Source organism: Aegilops tauschii, chromosome 1, assembly GCF_002575655.3.
Source record: "Aegilops tauschii subsp. strangulata cultivar AL8/78 chromosome 1, Aet v6.0, whole genome shotgun sequence".
NCBI classification, from domain to species: Eukaryota; Viridiplantae; Streptophyta; class Magnoliopsida; order Poales; family Poaceae; genus Aegilops; species Aegilops tauschii.
In genome coordinates, this window is record NC_053035.3 from 86,823,935 (window position 1) to 86,849,389 (window position 25,455).

At 43.7% G+C, this 25,455-nt stretch overlaps 3 protein-coding genes across 3 annotated transcripts; all 3 read left to right on the top strand.

The window, feature by feature from the left end:
• The first annotated feature begins 8,918 nt into the window (after nt 1-8,918).
• Nucleotides 8,919-9,930, top strand: LOC109732032 (glutathione S-transferase 4-like). Its single transcript, XM_020291223.4, has 2 exons — nt 8,919-9,218; nt 9,337-9,930. The coding sequence occupies exons 1-2, from the start codon at nt 9,017-9,019 to the stop codon at nt 9,807-9,809; spliced, it is 675 nt and encodes a 224-aa protein (XP_020146812.1). The 5' UTR covers nt 8,919-9,016; the 3' UTR covers nt 9,810-9,930.
• Nucleotides 9,931-12,731: 2,801 nt separating this feature from the next.
• On the top strand, nt 12,732-13,801 carry LOC109732024 (glutathione S-transferase 4). The gene is made up of 2 exons (XM_020291213.4): nt 12,732-13,124; nt 13,214-13,801. Exons 1-2 carry the CDS (start codon nt 12,923-12,925, stop codon nt 13,681-13,683), a joined length of 672 nt encoding a protein of 223 aa, XP_020146802.1. The 5' UTR covers nt 12,732-12,922; the 3' UTR covers nt 13,684-13,801.
• A 7,917-nt stretch (nt 13,802-21,718) lies between these two features.
• On the top strand, nt 21,719-22,947 carry LOC109732025 (probable glutathione S-transferase GSTF1). The gene is made up of 3 exons (XM_020291214.3): nt 21,719-22,018; nt 22,170-22,218; nt 22,330-22,947. The coding sequence occupies exons 1-3, from the start codon at nt 21,866-21,868 to the stop codon at nt 22,812-22,814; spliced, it is 687 nt and encodes a 228-aa protein (XP_020146803.1). The 5' UTR covers nt 21,719-21,865; the 3' UTR covers nt 22,815-22,947.
• The last annotated feature ends 2,508 nt before the right edge of the window (nt 22,948-25,455 follow it).

The following is a 25,455-nucleotide window of genomic DNA, read 5'->3' on the forward strand; positions in this document are numbered from 1 at the left end:
AAGAGTGGTCTATTTTTGTTGAATCTCGATTGTGGAGATACACATATTCATAATATTCATGCCAAAAGATGCAAAGTTGACAATGATAGTGCAACATATTTGTGGCACTACCGTTTAGGTCATATTGGTGTAAGGCGCATGATGAAACTCCATGCAGATGGGCTTTTGGAATCACTTGATTATGAATCATTTGATACTTGCGAACCATGCCTCATGGGCAAGATGACTAAAACTTCGTCCTCTGGAACAATGGAGTGAGCTAATGACTTATTAGAAATAATACATACCGATGTATGCGGTCTGATGAGTGTTGAGGAACGCGGCGGGTATCGTTATTTTCTGACCTTCATAGATGATTTGAGCAGATATGAGTATATCTACTTAATGAAACACAAGTCTGAAACATTTGAAAAGTTCAAAGAATTTCAGTGAAGTGGAAAATCATCGTAACAAGAAAATAAAGTTTCTACGATCTCATCGCGGAGGCGAATATTTGAGTTATGAGTTTGGCCTTCATTTAAAACAATGTGGAATAGTTTCACAACTCATGGCACCTGGAACACCACAGCGTAATGGTGTGTCCGGACGTCGTAACCGTACTTTATTAAATATGGTGCGATCTATGATGTCTCTTACCAATTTACCACTATTGTTTTGGGGTTATGCATTAGAGACATCTGCATTCACATTAAATAGGGCACCGTCTAAATCCGTTGAGACGACACCGTATGAATTATGGTTTGGCAAGAAACCCAAGCTGTCGTTTCTTAAAGTTTGGGTGGCAACACTTATGTCAAAAGGCTTCAGCCTGATAAGCTTAAACCCAAATCGGAGAAGTGCGTCTTCATAGGATACCCTAAGGAAACAATTGGGTACACCTTCTACCACAGATCCGAAGGCAAGATCTTTTTTGCCAAGAATGGAAACTTTCTAGAGAAGGAGTTTCTCTGGAAAGAAGTGAATGGGAGGAAAGTAGAACTTGATGAGGTAACTGTACCTTCTCTCGAATTGGAAAGTTGCTCATCAGATAAATCCGTTCCCGTGATGCCTACACCAACTAGAGAGGAAGCTAATGATGATGATCATGAAACTTCAGATCAAGTTACTACTAGACCTCGTAGGTCGAACATAGCACGTTCTGCACCAGAGTGGTACGGTAATCCTGTTCTGGAAGTCATGTTACTAGACCATGGCGAACCTATGAACTATGAAGAAGCTATGATGAGCCAAGATTCCGATAAATGGCTTGAGGCCATGAAATCTGAGATAGGATCCATGTATGAGAAGAAAGTGTGGACTTTGGTGGAATTGCCCGATGATCGGCGAGCCATAGAGAATAAATGGATCTTCAAGAAGAAGACTGACACTGATGGTAATGTTACTGTCTACAAAGCTCGACTTGTCGCAAAAGATTTTCGACAAGTTCAAGGAGTTAACTACGATGAGACTTTCTCACCCGTAGCGATGCTTAAGTCTGTCTGAATCATGTTAGCAATTGCCACATTTTATGATTATGAAATCTGGCAAATGGACGTCAAAACTGCATTCCTTAATGGATTTCTTAAAGAAGAGTTGTATATGATGCAACCAGAAGGTTTTGTCGATCCTAAAGGTGCTAACAAAGTGTGCAAGCTCCAGCGATCCATCTATTTACAAGAAAGTGAGTGGGAGCTCTGTAGCATTTCTAATATTATATGTGGATGACATATTGTTGATTGGAAATGATGTAGAATTTCTGGATAGAATAAAAGGATACTTGAATAAAAGTATTTCAATGAAAGACCTCGGTGAAGCTACTTATATATTGGGCATCAAGATCTATAGAGATAGATCAAGACGCTTAATAGGACTTTCACAAAGCACATACCCTGATAAAGTTTTGAAGAAGTTCAAAATGGATCAGTCAAAGAAAGGGTTCTTGCCTGTGTTACAAGGTGTGAAGCTGAGTCAGACTCAATGCCCGACCACTGCAGAAGATAGAGAGAAAATGAAAGTCATTCCCTATGCCTCAGCCATAGGTTCTATCATGTATGCTATGCTGTGTACCAGACCTGATGTGTGCCTTGCTATAAGTTTGGCAGGGAGGTAGCAAAGTAATCAAGGAGTGGATCACTGGATAGCGGTCAGGAACATCCTGAAGTACCTGAAAAGGACTTAAGGATATGTTTCTCGTTTATGGAGGTGACAAAGAGCTCATCATAAATGGTTACGTCGATGCTAGCTTTGACACTGATCCGAATGACTCTAAGTCACAAACCGGATACGTATTTATATTGAATGGTGGAGCTGTCAGTTGGTGCAGTTCCAAGCAGAGCGTCGTGGCGGGATCTACGTGTGAAGCGGAGTTCATAGCTGCTCCGGAAGCAACAAATGAAGGAGTCTGGATGAAGGAGTTCATATCCGATCTAGGTGTAATACCTAGTGCATCGGATCCAATAAAAATATTTTCTGACAATACTGGAGCAATTGCCTTAACGAAGGAATCCAGATTTCACAAAAGAACCAAACAAATCAAGAGACGCTTCAACTCAATCCGTGATCAAGTCAAGGAGGGAGACATAGAGATTTGCAAAATACATACGGATCTGAATGTAGCAGACCCGTTGACTAAGCCTCTTCCACTAGCAAAACATGATCAGCACCAAGACTCCATGGGTGTTAGAATCATTACAATGTAATCTAGATTATGGACTCTAGTGCAAGTGGGAGACTAAAGGAAATATGTCCTAGAGGCAATAATAAAGTTGTTATTTTATATTTCCTTATTCATGATAAATGTTTATTATTCATGCTAGAATTGTACTGATCGGAAACCTAAATACATGTGTGAATAGATAGACAAACATTGTGTCCCTAGTGAGCCTCTACTAGACTAGCTCGTTGATCAAAGATGGTTAAGGTTTCCTAACCATGGACATGAGTTGTCATTTGATAACAAGTTCACATCATTAGGAGAATGATGTGATGGACAAGATCCATCCGTTAGCATAGCATATTGATCGTTCAGTTTTATTGCTACTGCTTTCATGTATGTCAAATGCATATTCCTTTAACTATGAGATCATGCAACTCCCGAATACCGGAGGAATACCTTGTGTGCTATCAAACGTCACAACATAATTGGGTGATTATAAAGATGCTCTATAGGTATCTCTGAAGTTGTTTTGTTGGGTTGGCATGAATTGAGATTAGGATTTGTCACTCCGAGTATCGGAGAGGTATCTTTGGGCCCTCTCGGTAATGCACATCATAATAAGCCTTGCAAGCAAATGACTAATGAGTTAGTCACGGTATGATGTATTACGGAACGAGTAAAAAGACATGCTGGTAATGAGATTGAACTAGGTATAGAGATACCAACGATCGAATCTCGGGCAAGTAACATACTGACGGACAAAGGGAATTGTGTATGTTGTCATAATGGTTTGACCGATAAAGATCTTCGTAGAATATGTAGGAGCCAATATGAGCATCCAGGTTCCGCTATTGGTTATTGACCAGAGAGGTGTCTCGGTCATGTCTACATAGTTCTCGAACCCGTAATGTCCGCACGCTTAACGTTCGATGACGATATTGTATTATATGAGTTATGTTATTTGGTGACCGAATGTTGATCGGAGTCCCGGATGAGATCACAGACATGATGAGGAGTCTCGAAATGGTCGAGAGGTAAAGATTGATATATAGGACGATAGTATTCAGACACCGGAAGTGTTCCGGAGTGTATCGGGTTATTATTGGAGTACCGGGGGGGTTACTGGAACCCCCGGGGGGAAGATATGGGCCATAAGAGGGGAGCACACCATCCCACAAGGGGTGGCATGCCCCCCTTAGGCAGGAGGCTGAATAGGAGAAGGAAAAGGGGGGGGGGTTCGGCCCCCCTTCCTTTCTCTCTTCCCCCTTCCCTTTCTTCTCCGGTGGAAAAAGGAAAGGGGGGGCGCCACTTGGGGAAACTCCAACTAGGATTCAGATCCTACTTGGGGCGCCCCCTGGCTGCCTCTCCTCCCCTCCCACCTATATATATGTGGGGAGGGGCGCCTAGAACACACAACATCAATTGTTAGCCGTGTGCGGTGCCCCCCTCCACTGTTTACACCCCCGGTCATATTGTCGCGGTGCTTAGGCGAAGCCCTGCAAGGATTACTTCACCATCACCGTCACCATGCCATCGTGCTGACAGAACTCATCTACAACCTCGACACCTTGCTGGATCAAGAAGGCGAGGGACGTCACCGAGCTGAACGTGTGCAGAACACGGAGGTGTTGTACATTCGGTACTCGATCGGTGGACCGCGAAGAAAGTTCGACTACATCAACCGCATTGTGAAACGCTTCCGCTTACGGTCTACGAGGGTACGTAGACACACTCTCCCCCCTCGTTGCTATGCATCTCCTAGAGAGATCTTGCGTGAGCGTAGGATTTTTTTTTTGAAATTGCATGCTCCGTTACCCAACAAAATACTCATAAGTACATACCTCAGTGTGCATCAAAATGGATGATCTTTTCTCTTTTACATTGTTGCGTACTTCCATGCGCTTTTGAAAATTAATTTGCACATATGCACATTGTGGAGTGTTACCACACGTGCAACATATTTGTTCGTGGATTTCATCCTCCCATTGTTGTAGAAGGGCATCTATGTATGATTTTTGCACCTGCACATATTGCAAAGAAAGAGAGTTTTTTGAATCGTTAGTAACATAATATTCCTCTGCCCTTTTATTTTATGAATCACTAATCTCTTTGATATTGTGGGCAAACACCTTAAGCTCGCGTTTGGAGGACTCAAACAACTCATTAATCCTCTCTCTTGGATGACGTGATATATTATGTTGTAGTTCACTCTCTCTAATATTGTGGTGGAATATTCACCCTCACATTCGGTGGAGTCACTCAACTCACTTTTTTTCACTCTTATGTTATGAGATTTTCAAAATTGGACACTCTTCCTCACATTTGGTGGAGTCACTTAGCTTGCTTTTCTTATCACACTCAAGTTGTGGGATTTTGATTGTGGACTCTCTTCCTCACATGCAATCTGTAGCACATATTTCATGGATGTTGGGACAATAGTGGTGGTTGAGATCGCAACATTAGGAATGAGCTTCTCATGTGAACATGGGCTATGAATCACTGGAGTTGGTCCATCAACCATGACCATGCTTTGCGGTCGGTCATCGTTTTGCCGACCGGTGCCATAACTTTGCCCTCGAGCATGGCATCCTTACTATGATTCTGTAAAAGCAGTGACACACCTAGGGGTAGCAGTAGCATGCCCTCTAGCATGTCCTCCTTGTTGCACTTCAGGAGCAGTAGCAACACGCCCATGAAGAGCAGCATCACCATGTCCCCGAGCATGTCCTCCTTGATGCACTACTTGAGTAGTAGTAACACGCCCACGAGCATCAACATCATGCCCTCAAGCATGTCTTCTTTCCTGCACTTCATGAGCGGCAGGGTATTATTGGTGTTGAAGCTCATCACCACTTGCTAGAAGGCGCTCGTTAAGCCTCCTCCGAAATTCTTGAACCATCTTCCGCAATTCCCGAAACTCAGCATGTGTGACCGGGCGTCTTGTTCACCTTGATTTTGTCCTCGAACACTCGATCTAGATCCTGCCATGTTAGTGGGGCTAAAAAGTGGAATAGGATAATTTTTGTGGAATCACACAACCTCACCTCTTACTTACCAAACTTCTTATAAGTTCACATCATATTGCGATTCGCTGGGATATCTTAAAGCGATTAAAAGATATGGATCAAAGAACTAGCTTCGGTTTTTGGTGGAGCTCGGTGGGGTAAACAAAAAAGGGGCTTGTACTGAACTCAAGTTGATGCAAACCAAGTAAATATGTGGATAGATCTGCCAGACCTTTGCACCAAAATTAAAACACACACAACACACAAGCTTCTGGAATTTTTCTACCAAGCTGAAACTTTTGGATCTTACACAACACTTTTCTTTCTTTCTCTCGTAACTGTTTTTTGCCACTCTTTTCTTTCTCTCTTAAATTTTGTTGCCACTCTTTCTTTTTTCCAAAACACAAAAACCAAATCTGAAAGCAACTATGAAGATGAACTTGGTGCAGATCTAAAAGATGAAAGATATGCAAGGTATGCAACAACAAGATCTCAACACCAACAAGGCTTGGATTTATTTTTGGTGGGGATTTGGACTTCTAGGGTAGAAAATATAGCATGAAAAACACTCGATCCAAAGGGATGATAGTAAGATAAACTTGGATAACAGATCCTACCATGTAAATGAAGGCTCGATACCATATGATAGATGCAAACCCGTTGAACAAGTTCACGCCCGAGGGTGGCCTAATCTTCACGTCGTAGGATAAAATCGAAAGGGATAACTAGATGCAAGCAGCCAGGGTAACTAGCTTTATACCTACCAAGGTTGGATGCAACTCGTACATTGGGGATGGCTGACCGCAGCTACAAGAGCTCCGACCCGATGTCCGAACAATTGCAGAACCACAAACTGGGACTAACCCACATAAAACAGTTGGAATCACGTAGAGCACGAATTAGGGGGAACCAGATGTTCCTTCTCGCGAATCTGAATGAACTCACAAGAGCAAAGGTAGCAAGGATCTCTCGGATCTCTAGTAATCCTGCTGCGTAAGCTTGTAGCTGGATGGTTTGACAAAAGGTTTTTTAAAGGATTGGGGATATGGGGTTTTATAGCAGGGACAACCCCCTTAGCTAGGTGTGAAAAGGTTTAAAAACTTTTTTTTGACAGAAAGACTGTAAGGGAACCCCCTACAGTATGATTGGTGCAACAACCCTAAATTGCAAGTACCATGCCTTGAACCTGGGTGGGTGGGAAGGCATCAGCCCCTTCCCACCACTAGGCTATGCCTTAGTCTGCAAAGGTTTAAAAACTTACCAGCTTTGCATGGCTTCCTTGGGGGAATAAGCTGTCAACTTTGGAAGTTGTAGGAGAGCTCCTCGGGAATTCATGAAGCCTTGATAGATTGGACACATTCCACGAGAATGACTAGGACGTTTGACTCACAACTCCAAATGATGTGAGGTTTTTTGCGTTGGAAAGTAAATTTGATGTAACTTTTGGTGATATACCCCTATGGCCCATATCTCCCCCAAATGGGTGTAACACAACGAAAATATCAAAGGTGAAAACTGACACCATCAGCTTCACCTGAAACTTCTTTTGACAAAACTTGTTTCTTTGACTTTGTTTCTTTAGGGTTGAGATGTTATTTGCTTCCTTCGATATATCACCTAAATTTAACCAATAACTAGGAGATGAAAGTGCAAACATTTGTTCAAGATTATAGTATGAACTTAAGTTACCATTCACATGGTCATGTATTTGTTTGACACAAATTATTATGATTTCTCTTTTGATGGCCGCGGGTGCATAAATGGTTGTCATGTCCTCATCACATCACCCCTAAAAACCGTTTGCTCCAGTCGTCCCAGTCGCCCTTGTCTTCGCATTCCCCCCTCTCCCACCCCATCTCCACCTGCCCCCTCGTCTTCCCATATGCCCGACGATTCGTGCACCGTCGCTTGCCAGCGACGGCTTCACATATGAGGTTGCGGGCCGCCGCCACTGACTTCCACCAACAATGGTGCCCGATGACCACGTGCAGGCGACGGGGCCCCCTATTGACCGTGCATCCGCTACGACGCCCATGGCCGACCTTCGTTGATGATAGCGATGCCGGCGACCACACCCTATCGACTGTGCACCAACCACCGCACCCCGGCGATCACGTCACCGACTACGACCAAGGTCCACCTACCTACGGCGGCTGCTACACCAACAACGCAATGGAGGCCGCATCAGGTGGATCCCAAACCACCCCCTTCTCTCATCGCATCGCGGTGTAGGGGAGGGCACAGTGTTGTGGTGGCTCTAGATGGCGGCAAGTTGGGTGACATTAATTGTTAATGCAAGCGGATTGCCGGTCACGTCGGCCTCCGGTAGCATCTCCAAGCCCCACCCCGTCGCCCCCGACGAGACGTCCTGTAGGTCCGACGTATGCCCTCCTCTCCTTCCTTCCTTTTTTTCTCTAGTCCATAGCCTGTTTGTGATGTTGTGCCGATCTTGATTACTTATGATGCTAGTCGGCATGCTCTACAAATCATTTGCTACTGATAGAGCAAAAAAAAATTTGGACTTAGGATGTGAAATTATTTATGGGGGCGGGGGGGGGGGGGGGGGGGGGTGGCGGCGGTTAGCCCATGCTCAAATGTTTTATCCTTGTTCATGCAACTTCTAAGAAAAAATGTTCTCTACTCATTGCATTTAATAAAAAATGTTCTAATGTTACATGGCAAATCCAGAACATTTATTTTCCATAACATGGAAAATCTAGAAATTTATTTAATGTTCAGATGGAAACTCTAGGAATTTTGTTTTCCTAAATCACAACATTTTTTTTGGAAATGTTTTTTTTTTTTTGCGGGTGAAAATGTTTCTACTTGTCACATGGTTAACTATGTTTGTCTAAAGCTCGCAAATTAGGTTTCTACAAAGTGCTATGTAGCATTTTATCCATTTATGATAACCTCTCATTTAGATGATAACTCCTAGGTGTATATAATAGCAAATTTGCTTTGCTATGATGATTTTTTTTGCGGGCATGATGACATGTACACTGTGTTTGCATCAAGAGTTTTTTCCTTTGAAAATTTCTAGAAACCAGAACAAAGTAGCAGATCGTCTGGCGAACTATGAAAAGTTAGAGTGTAGCATGACTTGTTGGCTACAGAATTGCTGATCTTTTGTATCGCTGAGCTTTTGCCAGCTGATTGTAACTATGTTTCCATGGAATAAAATTCTCTTTCACCTAGGAAAAAAACTAGTATATGCACCACGGCAAATTTACATCGTTAGTCAACTCAGGACGCAAGCAGTCACGGCACGGTCCAACCGTCCAACACACATACCACGGAAGTATCAGCAGCCGCGCGCCTATTTATTCACGAACTCGGCTATGTACTCCAAGAAGCAGAGCAAAGCAGAGGTGCAATGTCGCCGGTGGTGAAGGTGTACGGGTGGGCGGTGTCGCCGTTCGTGGCGCGCTCGTTGCTGTGCCTGGAGGAAGCCGGCGTCGAGTACGAGCTCGTCCCCATGAGCCGCGAGGCCGGCGACCACCGCAAGCCGGACTTCCTCGGCCGGAACCCCTTCGGCCAGGTCCCCGTCCTCGAGGACGGCGACCTCACCCTCTTCGGTACGCCTATTCCCATCGATCTCTCCACTTACCTTACACGCGCGGATCAGCAATCTGATATGAAATTCCATGAGAAAACTTGGACGAGCGAATTAACAATCTGGATCCCCACACGCAGAGTCGCGCGCGATCGCGAGGCACGTGCTGCGCAAGCACAAGCCGGAGCTGCTGGGCTCCGGCTCGCCGGAGTCTGCGGCGATGGTGGACGTGTGGCTGGAGGTGGAGGCCCACCAGCACCACCCCGCGGCCGCCGCCATATTCGTGCATTGCATCGTGGCGCCGCTCCTGGGCGGCGCGCCGGACCAGGCGGTGGTGAACGAGAACGTCGCCAAGCTGCGGAAGGTGCTGGAGGTGTACGAGGCGCGGCTGTCGGCGTCGAGGTACCTCGCCGGGAACGACATCAGCCTCGCCGACCTCAGCCACTTCCCGATCATGCGCTACTTCATGCAGACGGAGTACGCGTCGCTGGTGGAGGAGCTCCCGCACGTGAACGCGTGGTGGGAGGGCCTCAAGGCCAGGCCCGCGGCGAGGAAGGTGGCGGAGTTCATGCCGCCGGACCTTGGGCTTGGAAAGAAGGCAGAGCAGTTATGACAAGTTGACAACAACGCCGGACTGCCGGCGACGGTGACCGATCGAACAAGGCACGGAATCACCGGTTTTGCATTGTACCGCTTTGAAGATTTTTTGTCTCACGCATGAATAAAATGTAAGATACTTCTTCCGTTTCAAAAAAAAAAATTTGTTGCTTGTTGCTGTGTTATTTGTAGGAGATTAGATGTGACGTCCTTAAAAAACATCTAAATATGAATTAGACAAACTGTTCAAAATAATTGAAGTTCTAGATCCTAAATCAAACTTCATTAAATTTAACTAAGTTTATATAAACATATATCAATATCAAATTTGCTCCATTAAATTCATTATATAATATATTTTCATATGTTGATAATGATATACACTTGACCCTTGGATGACACGCAGGAATCACAGTGTTGGACGCGTCACCACATCACCCGTTCGTTTCGATAGGAACCACACGAATGTGGTGTCCACACCTTCTCTTGCCCCACTCACCTCAGTCGTTCCGGTCTTCACATTTCCCTTGCTCCGTCTCTGTCTTCTCATCTGCCCGGTGCACCGCACTTGCCGACGACCAGCTTTACGAATGAGGTTGCAGGCCATTAGTGACCTCGCCACTGACGATTGCGCCTGATTACCCCGATGACCGCGCACCAGCTACGGCACCCACAGTCGACCACACCCCCAGTGACCCGCACCCCCTGGCGACCGCACTACCGGCTACCATGCCCCTTCGTCCGCGCATCATCTACTGCATCCCACCGTCTACGGCCGAGCTCCACCTACCTACGATGACTGTTGCGCCATCAGCACGATGGATGACGCATCAGGTGGAATCCCTATCCACCCCCTTCTCTCAACGCATCAGATGGATGACGCATCAGGAAGTATATATGGTACTGGCGATGTTATATGTGTAGAAGTATGTGTGTAGGAAGATAGTGACATGAAGATAACTTGAGCAAATCTTGAACAACCCCTTCGATCCAATCTTAATAGTGCGGGATCCCTATAACTCAAGATTAAATGAAAAAGCCTACGCTTCTTTTCTCGTTATAATCATGCTTGAGTCATATCTCATTTGATTTGTCCATGATCCCTACACAATGATGCCAAAGAGACTAATATCCTGTGTATGCACTTAGCAAACGTAATTAGTCCCCTATATGTATTTTGTCATTAACATCAAAATAAGATTGAGGGCATGATTGCACTTTCAGGTGCTCAAATGTTTTATCTTGGTCCATGGCAACTTCCAAGAAAATTTGTTCTCTACTCATGGCCAATTTTGAAAAATGTTTCTAATGGTCACATGGCAAATTCAGAATATTTATTTTTCTATAACATGGCAAATCTAGAAATTATTTTAATGTTGACATGGCACCTTTTAGGATTTTTTCCTAAATCATGGCAAATTTTGAAAATATTTCTACTTGTGACATGGCAAATGTAAATAATATTGCTTTCTCTAAAGAAAAAATTGCTCTATACACAATGGCAAAATGTTTGCAAAGTATTTCTTATGGTCACATGGCAAATTCAAAACATTTTGTCTACCAAAGCATGAATTTTTTTACAACTTTTAATTCTTTTCACATGGAAATTTAAGATTTTTTCCCTGAAATCATGGCAAGGTTTGTAAATATTTCTACTTTTCACATGGAAAATGTAGATATATTTTTTGCTTCCTTCTAAAACATGTTGTACACACCTAGTAAATTTTGTTCAATACATCTTCACAAGTCTTACTAGGTTTCCTACTTTAGAAAGTCACTGCATCTCAATCTTTTAACTTGTTGACAAATCTAAATATCGGACCATGGCAACTCCAATTTCATTAGTAGTGAAATTGTCTGCTCCTGCTCACTGTTGATTCGTGGCAAACTTAGAACTGTCTTGCCATGATTAGTTATGTTTGTCTAAAGCTCGCAAATTAGGCTTTTATGAAGTGTTATGTAACATTTTATTCATTTATAATTTCTCCGGTTTAGATGATAACTCGTAGGTGCATTACCACAAATCTACACACATTTTGCCATGATATTTTTTTGGCATCCCGACAAGTAGTGTGTTTGCATCATGACAATTCTACAGAATTTTTGTTGTGTTGCCGTGATGTGTTTTTAAGCATGATTGCATTTAGTTTGTCTGCATGGTGGTAAATTTACACAAACTAGTATATGTACCATGGCAATGTTCTCACATTTTGCCAAAATGTGTTTTTTCATGACGTCAAGTATTGTGTTTACAACATGGCAAATCTATACACAATTTTGCCATGAAGTGTCTGTACTCATCATGGCAATTAGTTGCCACGAAATATGTCAAATTTTCTCTATATTTTTGCCTAGTTTAGTTAGTAAATTTTCCATGATACAAGTAGATTTTTCTCTGCAATTTGCCATGATCAAGAGAGCTAACTTTTATATGTTTTTACATGGTACATTTTCTTAAATTGGCCATGTAACCATTTTTTTCATTTTTTTACCCAAAAATTGCCATCATTTCTCACCATACGGAAGTTCCTACATTTGCCATTTGAACATTTACATAAAAAAAAACCCTAAATTTACCATGATCTTCTAGGGGAACTTCTTTTTCTTTCTAAATTTCCCCTTGTCATAAGTACAAACTTTAATTTTCACCGTGAGTCAACAACTAACTCTGTAAATCCAATTTGTAATAATTTATATGAACAAAATTAGGTATTACTATTAGCATTAGTGCAACAAAAATGACCTATATGAACAAAAATTATTTACAGAGGACCGTTCTTAAACAACGGTACCATGACCCAACTTTTGACTGGTCTGTTTTGTATTTTATAATCTTGTTTCTACAGATGGAGTACTTGACGATTTCGCCGATGAGCGAACATGCATTTGCATCGACCATTTAACCTGACAGCTCGTGTAGGCCAGAGAAACACAGTGTGGGATCTGAACTGCATCGATAGTCAACTCCGGACGCAAGCAGTGACGCCACCATCGGCCTCCAAACGATGAGCAACAGCGCGCCTATTTAATGGTGATGAACTCGACTGTGCAGCGCAGTCAATCAAAGAGCACACACGCACCCGTCGATCTCCAAGAAGCGGAAGCGGGAGCGAGCAGAGCAAAGGTGCGATGGCGCCGGCGGTGAAGGTGTACGGGTGGGCAATGTCGCCGTTCGTGGCGCGCGCGCTGCTGTGCCTGGAGGAGGCCGGCGTCGACTACGAGCTCGTCCCCATGAGCCGCGAGGCCGGCGACCACCGCCAGCCGGACTTCCTCGCCCGGAACCCCTTCGGCCAGGTCCCCGTTCTCGAGGACGGCGACCTCACCATCTTCGGTACCCACTTCCATCGATCTCTCTTCTTGTTTTCGCTGGGTTGACTAATTTCGAATCCCATAAAGGACTGATCGTATGAAGCCACGCAGAATCGCGCGCTGTCGCGAGGCACGTGCTGCGCAACCACAAGCCGGAGCTGCTGGGCTCCGGCTCGCCGGAGTCGGCGGCGATGGTGGACGTGTGGCTGGAGGTGGAGGCCCACCAGCACCAGACCCCGGCGGGCACCATCGTGATGCAGTGCATCCTCACCCCGTTCCTCGGCTGCAAGCGCGACCAGGCCGCCATCGACGAGAACGCGGCAAAGTTGACGAAGCTGTTCGACGTGTACGAGGCGCGGTTGTCGGCGTCGAGGTACCTCGCCGGGGACTCCCTCAGCCTCGCGGACCTCAGCCACTTCCCGCTCATGCGCTACTTCATGGACACCGAGTACGCGTCGCTGGTGGAGGAGCGCCCGCACGTGAAGGCGTGGTGGGAGGAGCTCAAGGTCAGGCCGGCGGCGAAGAGGGTGACGGAGTTCATGCCGCCAAACTTCGGGTTCGGAAAGACGGCAGAGAAGTGAAGACAAGAACGAACACCGACCGAACATGTTGTGTGGTCTGTGCGACCATGGCTCAATGTTTTGGATTGTCTGTGTTTCACGCATGAATGAATAAAACAAAATGCTTTGGGTTTCTCTATACAATTTCTTCCAAATTCTAACTAGTATAAATTGAGCTTGCCACTCCTGTGAAGAATACAAATTTTCTGCAACAATTTTCTCAACTGATAGAGCAGAGGCTAACATCGCTCAGTATTTAGAAGAGAGATTTTTTCTTCCGAAAAAGAGGAGAGTGGATTTTGAGCTCCTATAGGATTGCAATGAGAATGAACTGTAGATTGCTGCTCTACTCCAGTGGAGTTTTTTTTAGAACATCATGGAGCCAGGTATCATTGCTGGGGATGAAACCATCATACAGCCATGCAAGCATGTTCAGTTTTCTTAGCAAAAAGCAGTACTCTGTTTCTATTTACTCCGAATATTAGGTTTGTCTAAAGTTAAACTTTATATACTTTGAACAAGTTCGTAGATAAAATATATTAACATATGGGCTCTTAGTCAAGTGATATAACATGTAAGAAACAACTCAAAGTCGGCTGATGATAAGCATCCAGAGGAAGTTGTTGTGCACCCAGTTACACCACCCCCAACGGTCAACAACAAAGAAAAAATTGAAAAGAAAAATTGCAAGGATCTCAATATATGATTCCATAAATATAGTATCGACTGAGACATAACGAAGTCTAGTTGACTGAGACTTAGTAAGCCTGTTGACATATACACCACCAAATCAATACCAGCGTTGCATGTAGGCCGACAGGAAAAATTAAAGGAAACGGAGCAATAATAAATGTCAGACATCCGAGGAGTCTCATATTTAAGGCAAAGACAAGGAGCTTTTTGCAGATGATCCTTCCGTGCAATGGCTGGGCTAGGATTTGAAAATAGGATGAACCTCCTCAAAAACAAATTTACAACCAATATGGCATATGAATGTTCTAATTAAATACCAATACCACATAGAAATAAATCAATTTGGTCTTACAAACATACCAACATTCTCAATTTAGTCTCGGTTTTGCATTAAGGAAGCCTGCATAGTGCATACTACATACATTGAGAAGTACAAAGAAGACTGCCTTTCTCGCCTACAATTTTGCATGGTAATGAAAAAGTATCAATTATATCATCTTCATTCACCCTGGAGAAAATATCCCTCTTAATGTATGTGACTAGGCAATCATCAAAATGACTGTCGCTCATCTTGCACTTGACTAAACTCATGGCAGAAAATACTCTCTCAACATTTGTTGTTGTGAGCGGTTGAAGCAATAACAATTTTCTCATCAAACACACAAAAGTATGAACTATATGCCTTCTTATTTGAACAAGCTTAACTAAGAGGTCAATAAGACTTCCAAGACATTGAAAGTTCTCATCTTTTCTCATGACATCAATAGAATTATCAAGTTGTTGTTCAAGGTGTACCATGTAAGCGCTTGAAAGTCTTCGGGGGTACAACTCAACAAATTTGTGTACCTTGTGTGCATCAAAAGCAACAAATGAGTTGGCAGGATTTAAAGCAGTCATACAAGATAGCAACTCCATATTGATGCCATCAAACCGATTTTCAAACTCTTGACTAATCTGATCAATGACTCCAAAAAAAAGTCATCATCTACACTTGAATGACATGCTTGTTACAAAATAGTGTGACCTTTTGAAGAAATGCATCCCACCCATTAGACCTCAGTTCTTCTATTCCATTTTTCCCAATCTAAGTGGCATTGCAGCAATATATCTTGGTCTCTTCTTTACAAACAATTGGATAAATCACTTGTGTATCCAAGAATGACAAGCATCAAGTGTGCATTGAAAATAAAGTCAAATGACACAAACACCCCCATAATAGTATGAAATTTTGGCCAATCACTCCTTTGCGAAGCATATTGTCCAAGAGTGATGATTACATTATAGATCCTGGGATACATAGAAATAATGTTGAACACTTTTTAACGAGAGCCCCACTAAGTATCAACATGCCTACGTAACCCCATCCCTGGATTCATACAACTCCCCCTTTGTAACTCTCCACATTCAAGTAGTTTCATGATATTCTGAAGTCTAGCATCTCAAAGCATGTCATAACACTTACAAGAAACTCCAAGAATGTTTAGCAATAAAGACACTTGATAAGAAAACGACACAATCATCATTTTCTTGGCAACAATAAAGAACAAGCAGGAGTTGACAGGCATAAGGCGACTCTTTCATGATCAATGTTTTCACTCCTTCGTCCTCTCATGTTACTAGGAGCATCATAACCTTGGACACAATTTTGACTTATAGTCAATCCATGTTTGGCAAGTAAGGTTTCAATTACTTCCTTTAGTGACAATGAAGTAGTGGTTACATGAACAACTCCAAGAAAGTGTTCACATGGCCTTCCTACATTATCAACAAAAGGCACGCATAAAGCTAGTTGTTCTGTATGTGATACATTACTAGACTCACCATCTAGAATAGTGTAATGACCATCACCAAGTTCTTCAATGATTTTCTTTCTAGTATGTAGAGCACAACATTGAATAATATGATTTTGTATCTGGTGAGAATTCCATTCGTAATTACCTGGTGCATTCTTCACGACATACTTATTCACCTCCTTATTTGCCGCAAGCCATTTCAATAGTTCAACAAAGTTTCCTCTGTTGATAGACCATTCACTTTCATCATGCCCATGAAATGCCAATCCTTGACGAAGAAAAAACTACGAGCATTTAAGTCAACAGTTCAACCCGATCTTATCAAGATGTAGATCCTCACTATTCACCTTCACAAGAAGATCATCAATTTCCACACGGGGATTCACATTATGTTATATCTCTCTTGAGTTGCATCATGCACACTTTTACACCACCGACATGCTTATCAAGAGCAACATCTCTATTCCAGTTTCTCTAGCCACCATTAGTAAATGCATTAGTTCCCTTGCCACTAGTTTTTTTTCTTCTCTTTGAACAAGTAGCATACGAAGCAAAATGCAGATTCCTCTTTGATACTATATTCAAGCCGACCATGTTTATGAAGCCAAATGGACTAAATGACTAAACTCTATTCCCGACTGTTTCGAAGTCATGTGCATAAGGTTTGAATGCATGTTTTACGATATATGCTCTCCGAAGTCTGAACTGCGTCTTGATCATGACACGATAACTTGCAATGGGTAGCCATTACCCAAGTTCATTTTTAAGATGACTAAAATCTTAAACCGGCGGTGGTGGTGAGACATCTGCAAGTCGAACTATTGGTTCTTCAGTTTTATCTACCATCACATTCGACATAGACACCACTCATTCTTGAGTTTGGTCTTCAACCACAATTCTCCAATTTGCTCTTCGGCCACATAAGTCGTCCCTGCACATCCTGCACACTACCTTTCTTACATATCTTCGTAGCATTCCTCTAAGAAAGGGAAGCAATGTTTCCGGTCTTGTTCATTATCCAATAATTCTACAATAATAATTACTTTCTATCAATCATAATGACATAAATGAATATATTGTGTGCAAATTTTTTGTGTATGTGTTCATCAGTTCATCTACTTATTGACTGCGTCTTGTCAAATTTGATGTAAAATTCATCTAAATCGGGTATTCAGAGATCAGAGGATGGGGTACCTCTCTCAGAAGAAGGACTGCTCAAGGGATAGGGCGATCAACTCCTGAACTGAATGGCACAACTAAAAAAACGCCAATATGAATGGCGTCCCACAAGTTAAAAGCCTCAAAATAATTGAAGAGTATAACCGGGGGACCAAAGATGGAAATAAGTTTTTTGAGAAACCAAGGAAGTACTTAAGTTTGAGGGAAGGCCATTGAGTGTAAATAATACCCAATTACTAGCACACTTTTTTCTCTTCCTTTGACACAATGGAAAGGAAAGGTGGCATATCAAGTCGCTTACCCCTTCTCTGGTGCTTACTATATACTCTCAAATTCCCAATGCAGACATCAACTGATGCATTTCAGGAAGCATTCGCTTATGACATCTCACTGGCATGTCAATTATAAGAGAAGCCAAATGTTTCAAGGCTTGGCATGTGAAAAAACCCGCTAGTGTGGAACCACTGAGATCGTTGTGTGTCAGGTTCAGTTTCTGCAAATTCACTAACTTCTTAAGATTCGAAGGGATCACAATCGACAATGAGTAACTACCCAAATCAAGAAGTTCCTGTAGCTGAACCAATATGTTGTTATCACTTAGTATTTGTCGCTGACAACTCGTTCTTGCTTATATAAAAAATGTTTGATAACCGAGCTTGCCAAATGCGTATATAGGAAGGACGATGGCCTATGACCCATCCCAATACATCTATCTATATAAAATATATTACGAAAATATGTTTGGTGGAATATAACAACAACAGTTTTATAATTAAATAAATATCTTTACTGATGGATTATAACTCTATCAACCATGACAACTAGTTTAGTTCTTTAGGGAAACAAGTTAAGTTAGGATTAGAGGGGATTGCCCCTCTCACACGTTCTGTTAGAGAGTAGGGGGCAGATGCCCCCACCCCATGTCACCGCAATAATATACAAAATTTTCTCACTAAGCCCGTCAAGATGCTATTGTCTGTCCTGACCCCCCCCCCCCATAAGCGAGGTTTTGGAGAAGTCTACTTGTTGTAGGTTGAAATTTTTGCCAAACTTTGCCACAACTAGCTCCAGATGGCAAGCTATAGGTCTTGCAAGCTAGCTATGCTACCAAATCCTGCCGATAAGGCATTGTCATTTATGGGCAAACACATGAAATTGATGCATTTGCCCGAGTTTGACGATATCCCGGTGGTATTTTATTCCTAGAGGGAACCAGGTTGTTTAAGCTGACATGGACACCTGACACCGAGAGGTCACAAGTGAAGTGGTTTCCTTCGACCCGCACCCAAAGCAGTAGCCCCTTCTCTCATTCTTACTGCATAATAACAAATTCCCAATGTAGACAACAGTTCATGCGTTTTGGAAAGCATTCCCTTATGACATCTCACCGTCAAGTCGATTGTAAGGGAAGTCAATTCATTCAAGGCTTGTCATGTGAGATACCCTGCTAGTGTTGAACCACTAATATCGTTGTGTGACAGGTTCAGTTTTTGCATATTCACTAGCTTCTCAAGATTTGAAGGGATCACAACCTACGATGAGTTACTAATTAGCTCAAGAAGGATCTGTAGCTGAACCAGTATGTTGAGATCACTTTGTATCTGCCCCCAACAACTTGTTCTTTCTTATATTAAGATATGCTTAATAACCGAGCTTGAAAAATACCGACCGACTTAGTCCCCAACAAGGCCATCCTAAGCCATGGCAAGAAGTACGATGGCCTAGGACCTATCTATAAGGGCCCAATACATCTACATACAAAAAATACATTACCGAAAAATGTTTGGTGGAAGATAACACCAACACTTATACAAATAAATGACTTTATTAATGGATAGTAACTACGCCAACCATGACCAAATACTTTATTCTTTTTCTAGGGAAATTAGTTAAGTGGGATTAGATGGGCTTGAACCCCCTCCCATGCCTTATGTTAGAGTTGGGGGGGGGGGGTATGCCCCCATTGTAGGGGAACGCAGTAATTTCAAAAAAATTCCTACGCACACGCAAGATCATGGTGATGCATAGCAACGAGAGGGGAGAGTGTTGTCCACGTACCCTCGTAGACCGAAAGCGAAAGCGTTAATACAACGCGGTTGATGTAGTCGTACGTCTTCACGATCCGACCGATCAAGTACCGAACGCACGGCACCTCCGAGTTCAGCACACGTTCAGCTCGATGACGTCCCTCGAACTCCGATCCAGCCAAGTGTTGAGGGAGAGTTTCGTTAGCACGACGGCGTGGTGACGATGATGATGTTCTACCGACGCAGGGCTTCGCCTAAGCACCGCTACGATATTATCGAGGTGTAATATGGTGGAGGGGGCACCGCACACGGCTAAGAGATCAATGATCAATTGTTGTCTCTATGGGGTGCCCCCCTGCTCCCGTATATAAAGGATCAAAGGGGGAGGTGCGGCCAGCCTTGGGGCGCGCCAGGAGGAGTCCTACTCTCACCGGGAGTAGGACTCCCCCCTTTTTCTAGTTGGATTAGGACTTGGGAGGGGGGAAAGAGGAGAGGGAGAAGAAGGAAGGGGGCGCCGCCCCCTTCTCCTTGTCCTATTCGGACTAGGGGGGAGGGGCGCGCGGCCCAGCCCTAGCCTCCTCTCCTCTCTTCCACCTAGGCCCACTAAGGCCCATTATGTTGCCGGGGGGTTCCGGTAACCTCCCGGTACTCCGGTAAAATCCCGATTTCACCCGGAACACTTCCGATATCCAAACATAGGCTTCCAATATATCAATCTTTATGTCTCGACCATTTCGAGACTCCTCGTCATGTCCGTGATCACATCCGGGACTCCGAACAACCTTCGGTACATCAAAACATATAAACTCATAATATAACTGTCATCGAAACGTTAAGCGTGCGGACCCTATGGGTTCGAGAACTATGTAGACATGACCGAGACACGTCTCCAGTCAATAACCAATAGCGGAACCTGGATGCTCATATTGGCTCCCACATATTCTACAAAGATCTTTATCGGTCAGACCGCATAACAACATACGTTGTTCCCTTTGTCATCGGTATGTTACTTGCCCGAGATTCGATCGTCGGCATCTCAATACCTAGTTCAATCTCGTTACCGGCAAGTCTCTTTACTCGTTCCGTAATACATCATCCCGCAACTAACTCATTAGTTGCAATGCTTGCAAGGCTTTAAGTGATGTGCATTACCAAGTGGGCCTAGAGATACCTCTCCGACAATCGGAGTGACAAATCCTAATCTCGAAATACGCCAACCCAACAAGTACCTTCGAAGACACCTGTAGAGCACCTTTATAATCACCCAGTTACGTTGTGACGTTTGATAGCACACAAAGTGTTCCTCCGGTAAACGGGAGTTGCATAATCTCATAGTCATAGGAACATGTATAAGTCATGAAGAAAGCAATAGCAACATACTAAATGATCGAGTGCTAAGCTAACGGAATGGGTCAAGTCAATCACATCATTCTCCTAATGATGTGATCCCGTTAATCAAATGACAACTCATGTCTATGGCTAGGAAACATAACCATCTTTGATCAACGAGCTAGTCAAGTAGAGGCATACTAGTGACACTCTGTTTGTCTATGTATTCACACATGTATCATGTTTCCGGTTAATACAATTCTAGCATGAATAATAAACATTTATCATGATATAAGGAAATAAATAATAACTTTATTATTGCCTCTAGGGCATATTTCCTTCACCCATACCCCGCGTGACTACACTATATTTCTTTGACTGTTATTTATATTGGAATACATGTATCCTATATCCATCATTTCTATCTTATAATCACATATAGATAGTGTATTAAGACATTATTTGATAGTGAAACTTACATTTCCTATATTTATGCCTTTATAATGACTTTACAGCATGCATTATATACATGTGAAAGTTCTTCTTTTACCTCATTAAGTTGTTGGGTCCATTACACCCTATTTGCACTAGGCCCTTGAAGATGCTATTGCCGGTCTTTATCCTCGTAAGTGTGTTATCATACAAGTCTAGTTGTTGTAGGTTCAAATTGCCGCCCAAATTTGTCGGATTTATTTAAATATCTATCAAATTTGTTTGGATGGCCGCCGGACATATGTGTGTAGCTTTGAATGGCCGGCTTCCGCATTGGTGTTTATGGATTGGTCCCTCTGTCTGCGGACAGATGCGGTGTCTGGTTTGCGGGTCAGCACTAGAGATGCCCTTCGGAGGGTGAGGGAGAAGAAGACTTTAGGAAGCGGGACCCACGCCCAGCAGGGGAGACATAGTCCTGACTCTTGAATAGGGTGTGCCTATGACAGTGGGGCCTATGCAAGGTGGGTGGTCGTTGCTAGAAGGGCGCCGTGCGCTGTGGACTGGTTATGCTGTATGAGAAATCTGATTAGCTCTCCTCCCTCTGCATTCCCACCCACCTACCGTTCTCCTTCCTCACCTCTGACCTCGTCTCTCAGCTCCTGTACTGTCCGATACTTATAGGCATTAGAAACAGAGCTGCTTTTAAAAAAACAGAGCCTGCTAAATTACCACAGAGAGAGAGAGAGAGAGATGGGCGGTGCCGTGAAGGTGTACGGGGTGGGGGCGTCTCCGTTCGTGGCGACGGTGCTGTTGTGCCTGGAGGAGACGGGCGCAGACTACGAGCTCGTCCCCCTCGACATGGCGGCGCGAGAGCAGAGGACTGAGCACCACCTCTCCCGAAACGTACGTTGGTTCTCCTGAGCTCAACCATCAACCACAGCACCCTACCTTCTTAATCCCATTTTCCCGTGAGAAGTGTTATTAGTCAGGCGCTCTAATCTTCTATCTCATTCCATTTTCTTATGTAAGTTTCTTGTATGCTTCAATCTTGCAGCCTTTCGGCAAGATCCCAGTGTTGGAGGACGGAGAGCTGACACTCTTCGGTATGATATTCACACGCTCAGCACAAATCAGACCATAGCATCAAGTAAACGATGATTAAATTTTCTTTTGCCTTATCGATTAATCCGCACACCGGTAATATATGATCTCAGAATCGCGCGCGATTTCTCGGTACGTGCTCCGCAAGTACGCATCGCCAGGAACCAAGGCCACCGATCTCCTAGGAGAATCCAGCGTCGAGGAATCAGCCATGGTGGACGTGTGGACGGAGGTGGAGGCCCACCAGTACCAGCCGGCCATCGAACACATCGTCCAGCAGTGCGTCATCCTGCCGTTCATCGGCGGCTCGCGAGACCAGGTCGTCGTCGACGAGAGCGTCGGGAAGCTGGAGAAGGTCCTCGACGTGTACGAGGCGCGGCTGTGGACGCACGCATACCTCGCTGGAGATTTCTTCAGCCTCGCCGACCTCGTCCACTTCGGTATTACCTACTACCTGGTGGCCGGCACCGAGTACGCGACGCTGCTGGAGTCGCGCGCGAACGTGTGGGCGTGGTGGGGGCGGATCATGGCCAGGCCGTCGGTGAAGAAGGTGGCGCCGTTAATCCACCTCTGGTTGAAGCCGTCTTCGTCTGCTTAAATTTTTGTATTGCAATTCTATTTTGCTAGCTTACCAACCTGACCGCTTGGTCTTCGTCTGGTAAACCGAACATCGTACATTCAGTCTACTAGAATTATATATGCGCGCCTTGCTGCGCGGTTCTATTTTCCTATCGTTATTTGTTCGATTGCTAATTCACGAATAGATTCCTTGCTGCCCTATTTGCGGGTCAGGGGTTGTTGTTCATTTCAGGGGCCTTTTGTGTTTTGGCTTCCATAATTTTGGGGTGAGAACACTCTTTATTGTATTGCAGTATATGGTCAGATGCTAAGACACATCATCATTTAGTTGGTAGGATATTACTCATCTTTTTACAACTATTGTTCTTCACAAAAATGATATGTTAGCAGCACTGCCAGAAACATATCCAAAGTAGTGGTTGGTGTCACGCATGTCCCGGACCTGCAAAGTTAAACCATAGTACTTGAAGGTCAAGATAATATTCATCTGTAAAACTAATTTAAAACTATGATATACATAACTAAGGCTTCCGATTGTAGTATTCATCTACAACAATCGTACAACTCTATTATTTGACCAACCAATATTTCATAACTTACCTTGCAAAACACCAACAATAATGGTCTGCAATAACAGTAAAACGTACAAGGGCAGTGGAAGCGTGAAATACCTGGAAGTTGCAGCATTGCACCAAAGTATATGGCTTCTAGTTTTCAACATCAACCATTCAGATGCGTAGTTAGAATCAAAATAGAAAGAATATATTTGAAATAAAAGCAATGCTTTGCACTGATTAACGACAAGAAAGGGAATGAAGCATGTTTATAACGGTCTCTAAAAGGAAGAGACGGAAATGGGAGGATCGATAAATAATAGTACAAGTGATTGATCTCAGTTTTCATTTGAATATACCATTACTAATACATTAATAAGGTTTGGTCAGCTGTGTACATAAGCGACCTGATGACAATTAACCAAATTATCTGCGCAGAAAAACATAGATATCATCTTGTCTTATTGTTTTAGTGCCAATTAAGTTCACTTAGAGACCGTGCACCTTAGGCGTGGAACCATATGGTAGTTAATACTCCTTCCGTTCTAAAATATAGTACATGCTTTGTTCTGAAAAGTCAAGCGTATCAATGTTTGACCAAGTTTTTAAAAAAAAAATCAACATCCACATGTACCTTTGTAGTCTATTTATTTAGTACTTAAGATATTAATAGTTTATTCTAGAAACTTCGTCAGACATGGACATCTTTGACTTTTGAAGAAAACTAATATGCACTGCATTATGGAATAGAGGCAGCATAAAGCATGCCATGTATAAACTGTCTGAGGTTGTTAATCCACAAGCACGAACATGATACTCAAGCAGTGGAGCATGAGGCTTTCAGATTGGAACTTTACACAGTGAGATAAAATCCTGGTATAATGTACTACTTGTTAGCCCTTAAGCGAGTGAGATTGAATTTGAATCAGGGTGCCCAAGAAAGGATGAGAGAGAGAGGAAGGATGTATTGGGAGTTGTACTGTAGACCTTGTGGACCATGGCATGTTGATGAAGGCGACCAAGTTCTGAAGATGACAACCATCCATGTCCAGCGCCATTGCTAACCATGGCAGCCTACCTTGTCGCCTGCTCCTCTAGGCTCCAAGTGTCGTCGTTGTTGGACATTAATTACCGCACAAAGAAGGGGAGAAAGATGGAGAGATGGCGGGGTGTGCGGCGTGGTGGTGGACAGACAAAGCCCGTGCAACCTTGTGGTGCGGAGGAGGCGGTGTGGGCCAGGCGCCCGTGCAACCATGTGGTGTGAAGAAGGCGTTGATGGACTGGCGCCCTGCAACCATTTGACGCGGAGGTGCAGGTGATGGTCCGAGTGCCTGTGCAACTGTGTGGTGCGGAGGAGGTAGTGATGGCTCGGGCGTACGGCCATGAGAGAATGGGAGAAAGATGGAGAGATGGGCGGGGCATGTGGCGTGGTGGTGGACCGACGGCGCCCATGCAGCCATGTGACGTAGAGGAGGCGGTGATGGGCCAAGCTGGGGGTGACCATGCGGGTGTGCGATGGTACATCACTTTGATAGACATGAATATAGTTGGCCGCATCATTAATTTCCCTCATATCAGTTGTACATGAGCAGCATGCAACCCTTTTTCTCTCGCAAAAAAGTAGTCCATCTGATCTAAAATAAATGTCGTGATTTTATTCAGAGAGTAAGTGACACGTAACTCATCAAATGTTGGACACACATAGTTGGATGGTTTACCCAAACAGTAAAGAATATCTACTATTGGATGGTTAGGAGGACATTGGTATCCCTGCCCATCAGAGTTCAAGTCTCAGACTTGACATTAGTGCTCGCGTTTTCATGGATTTATTCTAGGCCTTTTGGTGATGTGCGTTCAGTGGGAGTAGACTTTCCCGTGGACTACGAAGGCGTCTGTGGCGACTTCGTCAATCTTAAGATGATGTGCTCACTCAGTCTCTCGAAGGTGCTCATGATAGGATGTGCATGCGTGCATTTATAGGAATGATTGTATGCTTGTATATGTGAGTTGGTTCCATTGTACCGTGTAAAAAAAACAATACCTACTCACATTGTAAAATACCATGGTTCTCTTGAGAAAACTAAGTGATTCTTCTATGCAAATAAG